Genomic DNA, 13,769 nt, shown 5'->3' with positions numbered 1-13,769 from the left:
AATTTCCTAATCCTTAATTACCAATTAGATTAGTTATCTAATACCTAAATTAAATCCAATAGTCGATTAGGGTTACTTGTCTTAACCCTAATCATTCCATTTAGGTTAATCTAAGCGATTAGATCTAATCACAAACAATCACTACTAGAATCCAAACCTAAATAATCAAATCCAACAATGGTCTACATCTAAGATCAAATCTACATCCAACTACTCAACCAATACATAAACCCTAATTCATCCACACTAAGATCAATCATCTAAAACAAGACAAACCCTACACACCTTACCTCGATCCAATTGCTGTTGATTGCTGGAACTAGAGAAGCTACTGGTTGAAGTGTTGCCGGAACCAAGAACAACTCCACAGCAAGAACAGAACAAGACCTCACCTTGCTGCTATCAATCTGATCAAGCAGGAGGTCAAGCGGTGGGGATCACCAATCAAGCAAGAACTCTCCTAGCCTCTGCCGACAGCTCAAAGGATCCCATCATCTTCCACCGAGACCTAATCAACCACAAGAAGATGAGGATCAAGAACAGGGTATCGGTGAACAGAGAAGAGATCGGGGGAATGGCTCCTGGCGATCTAGGGCACAGATCAAAGAACAGGAAAGAGGAATAAGGTTCGGATTGCTTACCCATTGAAGCCCTAATCGCCCCTTCCACGCCGGTGATCGGGTGGCACGGCTCGATCCAGATCTGGCCAAGGAAGAGATGGATCGCACTGTGAGCGGTGCGAGGAAAGGAAAGGGAAGGTCGATTGGCTAGGAGACAACACGAATCAACCCCCCGCCGTGCCCTAGTTGCCGTATCGCCGACGATCGATCGTTGAATCCACCGAACCGCAACCCCTCGATCGAAGGAGATCGGTACTCCACCAATCCCGTCGTGCTCCAGCAAGCTCCGGTGACTCTACTGGTTTTCGTCGAGGTCGACAGCCGCTGGAACCGTCGGCTGCTTCGTCCGCAAGAGAGAACAGAGAGAAGGGAGGGGAGATCGGGATCGCGTCGGGGCAGAGAGGGGAGGAAGAGCTCGGTTAAAGGTTTAAGTCGGGTTCGGGAAAAAGAAATAAGAAAGGAAATTTATAATTAAACTTTCCCTCACTTAAACGGGTATCCCAAACAGGCTTTAATCCGAACCCGAAATTGATCCCCTCAAAATCCGTCATACGAGCTCCGAAAAATTCCTAGAAAATTTCTAAAAATCCCGGAAAAATTCTGTAAGGCTATTTCTCAAATAACCCTATTATTTAAATTTTCCGAGATCTCACATCCTCCCCTACTAATAAAAATTTGGTCCCCAAATTTCGCTATAACTAACAGCAAACACTAAAATGTACCCAAACAGTATAAATGCTGAAAGGAACTCTAACCCACATACCTCAAGTAAAAAGATGGGGGTATCGAGCTCGGATCGTATCCTCCAGCTCCCACGTAGCCTCCTCGTCAGAATGATGCTGCCATCCGACTTTAACCAGTCGGACAGTCTTGTTCCGCAGCTGACGCTCTCTACGGTCCAGAATCCGTACCGGAACCTCCTCGTAAGTAACATCAGGCTGAATAGGCACAGATATATCTGACAGAACATGTGCCGGATCGGATACGTATCTCCTCAGCATAGATACATGGAATACATCATGAATGCCAGCTAGAGATGGTGGTAGCGTCAGACGGTAAGCTACTGCTCCAATCCTCTCCAAGATCTGGAATGGTCCAATATATCGGGGAGCTAGCTTACCTCGGAGACCAAATCTCTTCACCCCTTTCGTGGGTGAAACTCTAAGAAATATATGATCACCAATGGAGAACTCCAGGGGTCTCCGTCTCTGATCAACATAACTCTTCTGACGGTCCTGGGCCTCTGACATCCTCCGTCTGATAGTGCGAACTAACTCTGCATCCTGCTGAGCTCTCTGAGGTCCTATCAGCTGGGCCTCCCCAACCTCTTCCCAGAGGATGGGTGTCCGACAAGGCCTACCATACAGCGCCTCAAACGGTGCCATCTGGATAGCCGAATGATAGCTGTTGTTGTAGGCGAACTCCACTAATGGCAGGTGGTCCTCCCAACTGCCTCCGAAGTCCATGACACAAGATCTCAGCAAGTCCTCCAATGTCTGAATAGTCCGCTCTGACTGCCCATCTGTCTGCGGATGGAATGCCGTACTGAAACGAAGCTGTGTGCCCAAGGCCTGCTGCAGACTCTGCCAGAATCGGGACGTGAACCGTGGGTCTCTATCTGATATGATGCTCAAAGGAACACCATGTAATCTAATAATCTCACGACAGTATAACTCTGCTAATCGATCCAGAGAATCAGTCTTCCGGATCGCTAAAAAGTGTGCGGATTTGGTTAATCGATCAACGATTACCCAAATCGCATCATGGCCTCGTCGAGTCCTAGGCAAACCAACCACGAAGTCCATAGTAATGTGCTCCCACTTCCACTCGGGAATAGGGATCCTCTGAAGTAATCCAGCAGGTCTCTGGTGCTCGGCCTTCACCTGCTGACAGACAAGACATCTAGCTACAAAATCTGCGATGTCTTTCTTCATACCGTTCCACCAATAGGAACGCCTCAAATCATGATACATACGGGTCCCACCTGGGTGGATAGCAAATCTAGAACAATGAGCCTCCTGAAGTAACTCCTCCATGACCGGGTGAGGCTGAGGTACACATAATCTGCCTCGGAAATAAACAATGCCCCCGACATCTCGTGTAAATTCGGTCTGCTGTCCGGAAGCTATCTGACTGCTAATGAACTGTAAATGCTAATCTCCGGCCTGGGCCTCTCGAATCCTCATCCTAATCGACGACTGAGCCACCATGGTAACAAGAATACCCTGCTCTGTCCGTCCCTGCTCCTCAAGGCCCAACTCGGCGAATCCCCGAATCAAGTCCGTGACTGTAACTCGATGACAAGCTAAAGTCCCTCTGGACTTCCTGCTCAGTGCATCAACAACCACATTAGCTTTACCCGGATGGTAGCTAATAGTACAATCATAATCCTTCAAGAACTCCATCCATCTCCTCTGTCGGAGATTGAGCTCCTTCTGGGTGAAAATATATTTGAGACTCTTATGATCAGTAAGAATCTCAAAAGTAATACCATAAAGATGATGTCGCCAAATCTTCAAAGCAAAGATAATAGCGGCTAGCTCTAAATCATGTACTGGGTAGTTCTTCTCATGCTCCTTCAACTGACGAGAAGCATAGGAGACTACCCTACCGTGCTGCATCAAAACAGCGCCCAAGCCCTGAAGAGATGCGTCTGTGTAAAGTATGAATCCGTCATCACCAGAAGGTAAAACCAAGACTGGTGCTGATACTAATCTCCGCTTCAGCTCCTAGAAGCTGGTCTCGCAAGCCTCTGACCACGTGAACTTCACGCCTTTCCTAGTCAGACGTGTCAATGGCATAGCAATGCTGGAGAAACCCTCAACGAATCGTCGGTAATATCCAGCCAAGCCCAAGAAACTGCGGATCTCCTGGACTGACTAAACTGTCCTCTCGGAACAGAAACTCCGGACTCTACATGATGAGCCTTCAGCGAATAGTTTCGGCTCAAGTGCCCAGGCAGTTTGCAATAATAGCAAACTGACTGCCCCATGGTGCATGCAGAGGTGATGTGATCTGGGGATCCATATCAAGTGCATTAAGAGTCACCAGTAGACTATTTTCGGTTCTGCCTTGAAGACCGGGAACGTCCTGAGGAAGACCTTCCTGATTTCTGGGATTGGCCAGATGACCCAGAAGTACCCTGACCCGTCTGAGTGTGACTGCTTTGCTGCTGTCCAGTAGTCTGTGGCTGCTGGCTCTGTCCGGAAGTCCGATCAGTCTGTTTCCTCTTCTTATCTGCATTCACTCTCCGATGAGTAGACTCAATCATGAGAGCTCTATCCAGTGTCTCGGTGAATGATGAAGTACCAGAACCAGAAATCTTCAGCTGAAGATGCCCGTCCAGTCCCTGGACAAACTGAAGCATACAAGATCTGTCCTCGGCAACCAACTCAGGACAGAATCTGGCCAACCGATTAAATTCGGCATTATACTCCAACACTGAGCGGTTATTCTGTCGAAGACTCAGGAAATCCCGCCGACGTGTCATCTGATACGCCCGGGGAAAACACTGACTCTCGAATGCCTCTCTAAATCTCATATATATAACATGTTGCTCGCCTATAATTGAGCACTGTGTGTCCCACCAGATCTCTGCCCCATCTCGCAGGTGGTAAGCAGCTAGCTCGGCCTTCTCCCACTCGGAGCAGGCCATGTAAAAGAATGTCCGCTCCATAGTCTCAATCCAGGACTGAGCTATGCTCGGATCAGTCTCCCCGCGAAATAGCGTGAATTGGCTTTTCACCAACTCCGCCAAGGCTGGGATCCATGCTCGTGCCACAACCATATCCGTAGATATCGCTGCGGTACTGGGCAGAATCACTGGAGTTGATCTTATAGGTGGTACTGATGGATAGGTTGGAAGAGGTGCCACTGGTGCTGCCACATAAACAGGGTAGGAACCACTAGTGGAACTACAGAGTAGGCATAAGTAGGGATGACTAAAGGTACGATGGGCGGTACCGGGTAAGATGTAACCGGTACTGCTGGTGCGGGTACCGAGTATGTAGTAACCAGCGCAGGTATCTGGGGTACCCAGTACGTAGTAGCAGGCGCGGCTGGAGGGGCTGCCGGGTATACTGCGGGTACTACTGCGGTACCTCTGAAGTCGGAACCGTCAGGATCTGACAGTCTAACGTGGTCACAATACCCTGAGGAGTCTATCCCTGACGGACAGGCTCAACCCTAACAGAACTCTCTGGAGACTCTGTCTCTAGAGAATCGATCGCCCTCATACATGTGCGACCACGTTTAAGTACTAGAACACGTATCATATATGTAAAAAAAAATGTTATCCAGATATCATTGCAGGTATGAAAACTATAAAATTACCTGATTTACCTATTGCCGTCTGGAGATGTCCTGTCGCTGCATAGCCCCCAAATAGATCCAATAAAACCTCGTCAAAATGCCTCGGAATTCCGAAACGAGAAAATCGACGGAAATCCGTACAATCCGAAAATATCCAGATATGCTTACAAACTCCGGAACACAAATCCGAAATCGGAGCCTAGCTCTGATACCAAAAATTAATTGGTATCAGATAAACCTCGAAAATCCAAAACGAAGTGCAAGTATCGTGAGCCTAGCTCTGATACCAAATAAATTGTCACGCCCCAGGTAGTCCCTGTCCGAAGAAATTTCGGCAGCATCTCCCCTGTACGGCGGACAATATGAATCTCAGTATACATATATCTATACCTCGGCCACACTCGGCCGGAACAATACAGTACAAATAAGAAACAAACCACGCAGTTTATATCAATATTCCACACAGCTCAACATATACTCAATCCACGCAGTTTAATAAGGAAGAACGATATAAAACCAACAAAGATATACGTACACATCATACTCCACTACAACGAAGAAAACAAATCCACGAAGTAGTGTGAAAATCTACAGCGGAAAACAAAAGCAGCAAACCCAAAGGTTCGACATAAAGTCCACAATACAAACCCACAATACCAGTATATAAGACGCAAAAGCAGAATAAATCCGACAAAGAAAATCCTCGCGCTAAAGGGGCTAGCGACTGGAATATCTCCCGACGGCCTCAACCTGAAAAAATAGTAACAACGGGGTGAGTTCAAAGAACTCAGCAGGTAAACCAATAGACATGTACAGCAATATATATCCACCAGTAATAGCCTAAGGTACAGTCTCCTAAACCATGGGATCAAGAGTACAGTTCTCTAGCCATACAACCTACGGTATAGTCTCCTAACAGAATAACAGATATGCATAGCTGAAATAAACTGTAGTAACCAGCAATAGGCATAAAGTACAGTCTATAGCAAGAATAATAAGAAAATGCATAACTGAATTAAACTGTACTCACCTGCGAGGCTTGTGCAACTGACTGTAAACATACACAGATAAAGATAGTCAGAGCAAAAGCATATAACCTGTATACATGTCAATCATATGCAATCACCAAAATGCATCAATCATAATTAATGTAATCTGTGCACATGATGCAAATGACATGGTCACCCCTGACGCTAGTCAGAATCTCACACACAATGGTGAGACCGCGTGGGTAGGGCTGTGACACTGTGCACTCTGTCGTCACTATCCCTGAAGAGTGACCGAGTGGACGGGATGCACCGGAGTACACCTATCCTCCAACCTCAACGATAGGAGGGAGCGCAATGCTCTCATCTCCCGGTACACAATGACGGGGAGGGACCCCGGTGTGCTACCACACTGCCTATCACACTACCCATGAGTGGAGCCTCCAGCGCAGCACCACCGGGCAACCTACACACCCTGTGTGCTGTGCCATTACCCATGCAGTGGTCACGTGGTGCGCAGGTCAATGTAGCCGGCCGACGAGCTCAACAATAATGGAGTCGTCAATCGCCCAGCATGCAATCATGCGATATGGTGCATGTGGCTACAATATGACATACCTGAACAAAGCCTCCTCCATATGTGTAGATGCCAAACAGACAAACACATATATAACAATGATAAGAAACAGCATAAATCCAAAGACATCACATATAACAATGATGTAGGTATCATGAATCCAAGAGCATGTATCACTCATGTAAAGCAACTAATCCAGTAGAGTAGAGCACTATAGATATGCATCTCTATGAACATATATACGCATGGCAAGAGATAAACTATCCAATCCTGAAGTAAAGCAACTAGCAGATGAAGCATGTGATAGGTATCAACTAGCTAAGCCCAAGAGAGAGAATAATCTACTATCTACCACTAGTAAGTATATATAAGCTACACATATCATAAGACATTATCAAAAGATAAGTCAGAGGGTACCCGCCTCAAATAGAAGGTACAATCCGGTCCTAATCCAATATCGAGATGCTCGTCTCGAATCAGAGTCCTGTGTAAATAAATACATTTACATTTATTTAGCTAGAATACAAACAAATAGCTAAATAAATCCTAAACAGAAATTTAGGGGCAAACCCTAACCTATAACCCTCCACCTTTCTAACGGTTAATTAGGAATAATTTCCTAATCCTTAATTACCAATTAGATTAGTTATCTAATACCTAAATTAAATCCAATAGTCGATTAGGGTTACTTGTCTTAACCCTAATCATTCCATTTAGGTTAATCTAAGCGATTAGATCTAATCACAAACAATCACTACTAGAATCCAAACCTAAATAATCAAATCCAACAATGGTCTACATCTAAGATCAAATCTACATCCAACTACTCAACCAATACATAAACCCTAATTCATCCACACTAAGATCAATCATCTAAAACAAGACAAACCCTACAGACCTTACCTCGATCCAATTCTTGTTGATTGCTGGAACCAGAGAAGCTACTGGTTGAAGTGTTGCCGGAACCAAGAACAACTCCACAGCAAGAACAGAACAAGACCTCACCTTGCTGCTATCAATCTGATCAAGCAGGAGGTCAAGCGGTGGGGATCACCAATCAAGCAAGAACTCTCCTAGCCTCTGCCGACAGCTCAAAGGATCCCATCATCTTCCACCGAGACCTAATCGACCACAAGAAGATGAGGATCAAGAACAGGGTATCGGTGAACAGAGAAGAGATCGGGGGAATGGCTCCTGGCGATCTAGGGCACAGATCAAAGAACAGGAAAGAGGAATAAGGTTCGGATTGCTTACCCATTGAAGCCCTAATCGCCCCTTCCACGCCGGTGATCGGGTGGCACGGCTCGATCCAGATCCGGCCAAGGAAGAGATGGATCGCACTGTGAGCAGTGCGAGGAAAGGAAAGGGAAGGTCGATTGGCTAGGAGACAACACGAATCAACCCCCCGCCGTGCCCTAGTTGCCGTATCGCCGACGATCGATCGTTGAATCCACCGAACCGCAACCCCTCGATCGAAGGAGATCGGTACTCCACCAATCCCGTCGTGCTCCAGCAAGCTCCGGTGACTCTACTGGTTTTCGTCGAGGTCGACAGTCGCTGGAACCGTCGGCTGCTTCGTCCGCAAGAGAGAACAGAGAGAAGGGAGGGGAGATCGGGATCGCGTCGGGGCAGAGAGGGGAGGAAGAGCTCGGTTAAAGGTTTAAGTCGGGTTCGGGAAAAAGAAATAAGAAAGGAAATTTATAATTAAACTTTCCCTCACTTAAACGGGTATCCCAAACAAGCTTTAATCCGAACCCGAAATTGATCCCCTCAAAATCCGTCATACGAGCTCCGAAAAATTCCTAGAAAATTTCTAAAAATCCCGGAAAAATTCTGTAAGGCTATTTCTCAAATAACCCTATTATTTAAATTTTCCGAGATCTCACACAAGTAAACAAGCTTGCTCGCTCTACCGATACAAGCATACATTGCCGAAATAGAGTCCGAGTCCGAAACTGAGAGCGAATCGAAAATCGAGTCTGAGAGAACCCACGGATCCGTATCCATTTCCGAAGGGGCAAACAACATTGTAAGTTCCCTAAATTCTGTATTCAGATAGATGACTTACAAAATTTAGTTGCACATTTATTAAGAAAGCTGGCTAAATCTAACGTCCGGGTAAAGTCACTCCAAAACGAGGTAACAACCCTTAAGGAAGCGACTAACTCGAGCTCTTTGACTAAGCAAGTTCAGGAAGAGAATTCCAATTTTAAAACTCAGGTTAAAGAACTCAAGAACTCATTGGAACGGTTCACTTTAGATTCCAAGAACCATGACCTAATTCTTGAAAAACAAAGGGTCGTATACAACCGATCTGGACTTGGATATAAAGCTAAACATAAATTCAGATCTTATTTGCCTCTTGCAAATCGATCAAATAGAAACATAGTCCAAGCATGAGTCTCCAAGTCTAACTTAACTAATCAAGCTGAACTTGGCCAATATTGGATCCCCAAGGATCAAATCTATTACCTTGATATACTTTATCGAGGCTATGATCCAGGGGGCCAATAAAAGGACCATTTTTATCATAAAATAGAATTGTTTGATGTTTGATTTATTATTTTTTATTATTCATGCTTAGACTAGGGTAGATAAAGACTTAGGCTTGATCTACGCTTGACTAATTAGACCTAGGATTTTTCATAAAGAAAATTAAATATTCAATTTCTTTAAAAGGTTTTGTCTAGAAGTGGTTCATGATCCAATACCCAAGAAAGTCTAGTGCCTCGCCACAGCTTGGAAGCCAATTATTGAAATAAATATTTAATTGACTAATTGTTAAACCTTAGTCTAAATCAAATGTTGATCAATCCTTATATTGGAATTTAAATTGAAGATTAAATTAACCATCTCATAAAACTATTAAGGTTCTCTGATTGAAAATTTAGAAAAAGGTGAGATGGACCTAGGTTTAAAGTAGTTAACCAAACCTAAATTAATTAAATTAAAAGTTAACCCAATTAAAATTCATAATTAATTTCAAAATCTAATTAATTACAAAATCATAATTAATTTCAAAATCTAATTAATTACAAAAGTTTAATTAATTTCAAAATCTATTAATTATAAAATCTTAATTAATTTCAAAATATAATTAATTGTAAAAATTTAATTAATTTTTAAAATCTTAATTATTTTTAAATAATAATTAATCTTTAAATCATAATTAATTTAAAAATCATGATCAATTTTTAAAAATATAATTAATTTCAAATTCTAAATTTCAAACTTAATTAATTTTTAATACGATGTTAATTAATTTTCAAATTATAATTAAAATTCAAAATTTTAATATTATCAAATGTTTAAATCTAATTAAACTTATATTTTAAAATTCAAAATTCAATATTTTTGAAATCCAAATTTAACTTAAATTATTTTTTTTGAAATATTCTTTAATATCATCATAGATAAAATCAACTTCAAGATTAACTTAACTCCATCTCATACAAACTCATAAGCTATACATGCTTGATGATCTAGAATATGTGAGATGGAAAATTAGGAAAATAAATAATAACTTTTATATTTTTGATTTACATGCTTAGACTCTATGACCCTCAAATATTTGTAGCATTAATTAAGGGGGAGTGAAAGGAAGGTTAAGACATTAATTTTTATTTTGTTAAAGCATAGTTTTTCAAAGTTAAAATTTTTAAAAGTTCAAAATACTTCTGAAAAAGGAAGTTTAATTTTTTTAAAATTATTTTTGAAAAGAAAAATAAATTATTTTTGAAAAGACAGAAACTAAATATTTGATAAAGTATTTTTCAAAGAAATCATTTACTTAGCTAAGTATTTTTATCAAAATCTTTTTAAAAGCTAAGCTTTTATAAAAAAAAAATTTAAGCTAAGTACTTAATTAATTTTTTTTTCAACTTTTTTTTAAAGCTAAGTACTTAACTCAGTTTGTATCAAATTTTTTAAATTAAGCTTTTATCAAAATCTTTTTTAAGTTGAGTACTTTTAACTAAGCTTTTTTCAAAACCTTTATAAAACTAAGTATTAAAGCTAAGTTTTTATCAAAGTCTTTTTAAAGCCAAGTTTTTATCAAAATTTCAGAAAGTTAAGTACTTGACAAAGTTTCTTTTCAAAGAGTTTAGCTAAGTGTTTGTCAAAATAATTATTTTTCAAAGCTAAAATTTAGCTAAGTTTTTTTTTAAAAATCTAAGACAGTTTTGAAACTTAAAATTAGCTAAGTTTTTGTTTAAGTGCTACCCTTCAGGGGAAGCTTAACAGAGTAAATTTATTTTGTACTATCTTTACATGTTAAACAATCTCCTCTCTACTTATTATATTTTTGATTTATGTTAAAGAGGGAGAGAAAAGTCAAAGTTAAGAGTTAAACATAGTTTTTGTGAAAGAGGTAGCATAATGGAGTTTTTTTTTTCAAATTATTATATTTATGCTCATGTTAAAAATCCTTTAATTATTGTTATATTTTACTTAACTTTGAACCAGATTGTCATAATAAAAAAGGGGGAGATTGTTGGTGCAGGAAGTACCAGACGGTCGAAACTGAGTTTTGATTATGTCAAAGAGTCCAAAGTTAAGTTGTCTTACGATCTAACAAGATTGATTGAGCTTGTAGGAAAGTCCTAAGTTGTCTTAGGCAAAAGTCCTAGTGGATTCTAGGCAGGTGGAAACCCCTAGATCCTAAGGGGTGGTAACCCTAGGTGATGGAAAGTCCTAGTTGTGGTTAGGCAGGTGGAAAACCCTAGGGGTTGTAACCCTAGGTCCTAGGGGATGGTAACCCTAGGCGGAAAGTCTTGAGGGGTCGAATGCTTTGGAAAAAAATCCTAGAGTCGGGGACTCTAGGTGAAAACCCTAGTGGTCGCGGACCAAGTGGAAGTATGGACGGGTCGTGGAGTGGACATCTAGCATGAAGATCTGAAGTCTCGGGCGCTGAGCAAAAGCCAAATCGGTCTGGAGGACCAGTCTGGCAACAGGTAACTTCTCCTGAGAGGAGTAGGTGAGTACATATTCTCCGTTGAGAAAACAGTAGACGTCGATTTGACCTAGGGTTTACAAAGGAAATCCGAAGTCAGAACCGAACAGTCTGAAAGCTGTCAAGTTATTGATTTATATATTATTTGATATTTTGTCTAATTTTGTTTTGTAGGAAACTAACAGTTTTGCAGGGTTGGACTTATCCTTAATCGGTCGACAAAATATCTGGATCGATTGACCGAACCCCAGTACAGCAAGATCATATTTCCAAAGATCAGACCGGGTTCGATCAAGGAATCGATCGACCGAACCTCGGGATCGGTCGATCGAATCGGGGATAAGCGGTGACCAGATCGAACCAGGTTGATCGGATCGGATAAGGCGAAGACCATCAACTGATTGGTCGATCGAACGGAGGGATCAATCGACCGAACGAAGGCTCATACAAAGAGACTGCATCTGGATGAAAGGCCAGGTGGATTCAGCAGGTTCGGTCGACAGAACCTGGGGATCGGTCGACCGATCCAAGTCGAATTAAACCTGATCCTGAGATTAGAGGATCTTGATCAGGTCTGAAGAGGCTATAAAAAGGGGTCTCTGCTAGTTATTTCGAACATCATCATTCACAGCGATCTTCTAAGTTGCGCGCTATGCCGAAACGACTCAACAACGCTCAGCTTCTATTCCGACAATCAACGAACCATTTCCTAATCATTTATTGTTGCTATAATCTATTTTTAAGTTCAGTACTTGTACTTATATATTTGTAAAGAATTTCGGATCTATAGTGATTGCCCAACGTAAACGATAAATGATCGCGGGTCTTGGAGTATGAGTCGTCATAGGCTTCAAACCAAGTAAAAGAAATCATGTTAGTGATTGCTTTTGTGTCTTTCTTTATTTCGCTGCGTTCGTACTGTGTTTTCCGTTAAATAAACGAATTAGCCACAAGTGCTATTCCCCCCCCCCCCCCCCCCAGCACATCATCGATCCTACAGTCAGTATTATTTTTATTCAAGTTACTTGTACTCAAATTGTAATCATTCTTGTAACTTTCTGATTGATTAGTATTTGTCCAATGAAAGCACTCTCACGTACCAGCCTTGGAGTAGGAGTCGTCATAGACTCTGAACCAAGTAAATCTTGGTCGTGTTAGCATTGTTTTTTCATCTCTTTCTTTATTCTGTTGTGCTTACTTTTTACGCGAACATTTTCTAAAAAACGTGAAAGTCACGACCGCTATTTACCCCTCCTCTAGCGCTTTCAATCCTACAACTTATGTATTTACTTTCTTATGTCATGCGATCATGATGAAACTGGATCTTTCTTATTCTTGTTTCTTATGTTCGAGTTTTTATTCATTGTTTAGAATCCACGCGACCTGGGTTTTTATAAGAACCAACAGTGCACAGGCATGACCTTCAGTTCAATGACTTCAGAATTGGCATTATCGCAGCTTCTCTTCTAGCCTTTGAAGACCTTCACGTAGAAGAGAAGAAAAGAAGAAGCTATTTAATTTGTTGAAGCATGATCAAGATAATCGGCAATAAAGTTTTAACCAAAACAAGTAATGTATTTTGTTTGTTTTATGAATATTAATGTTCATTCGAAAGAAAACACTGTCAAGTGAAGCTGAAGACCATTTGGATCTTCCATTCTCATCTTTTTCGATTGCAATAACAAGTCGTAAATATTTCATTGAATAAGAAAATAAACAAGTACATAATTCATACATCAACATTGCATCACAAATACTTCTTACATCCTAAGAATCGGAGGATCTACTCCATTACAAAGGTATTACAAACAAGAGACATGAAGTGATAGTAAAATGAAGAGGAAGCTTGAACCTACTAGCTAGAGGTGCAAGCTCAAGTCTAAGCCAACATCGAGATTAGCTTTATCGTAATCACGATCCATATCATTGGCACACATCCAATCTTTTTGAGATAAATCAGCATCGAGAAAGTTAATGGTCGCTACTTTAACCTTCTCGTCATCCTTTCTTGCAACCTCTTGAACCGGTGAAACAAACCGGAAATGGTGAGGCCGATGATCTTCTTCAAGAGCCTCCTGATAATGATTTTGATGATCTCGTAACGACCAAACCACCGAGTGATTCATTGCGTTTATAGAAGCCGTTGGTTTGTGTATAGAGTTGATCACCGAGAAGTTTTCGGGAATAGTTGAAGTGGCACGATGCGGGAAGGTGGACATCATCAATTTCTTCTCGTAGTTGTGGCCATTTTGGTGTCCACCTAATGCTTGCTTTGTTGAAAATCTTTTGTGACACTTCTTGCACCGGTAGGGATAGTAGGGCAT

General features: G+C 41.4%; 1 protein-coding gene across 1 annotated transcript; it reads right to left on the bottom strand.

Moving 5' to 3' along the window:
• Nucleotides 1–13,304: 13,304 nt before the first annotated feature.
• LOC122043552 lies at nucleotides 13,305–13,769 on the bottom strand. The gene has a single exon (XM_042604174.1). It carries the CDS (start codon nucleotides 13,767–13,769, stop codon nucleotides 13,305–13,307), a length of 465 nt encoding a protein of 154 aa, XP_042460108.1.

Source organism: Zingiber officinale, chromosome 2A (genome assembly GCF_018446385.1).
Source record: "Zingiber officinale cultivar Zhangliang chromosome 2A, Zo_v1.1, whole genome shotgun sequence".
Taxonomy (NCBI): domain Eukaryota; kingdom Viridiplantae; phylum Streptophyta; class Magnoliopsida; order Zingiberales; family Zingiberaceae; genus Zingiber; species Zingiber officinale.
The sequence above is the reverse complement of the archived record's forward strand: the minus strand, read 5'-3'. Positions and strand labels throughout refer to the sequence as shown.

Bases quoted from the DNA above. Each gene is read 5' to 3' on its own strand.
- LOC122043552 (XM_042604174.1), bottom strand. From the start codon at position 13,769: ATGCCCTACTATCCCTACCGGTGCAAGAAGTGTCACAAAAGATTTTCA.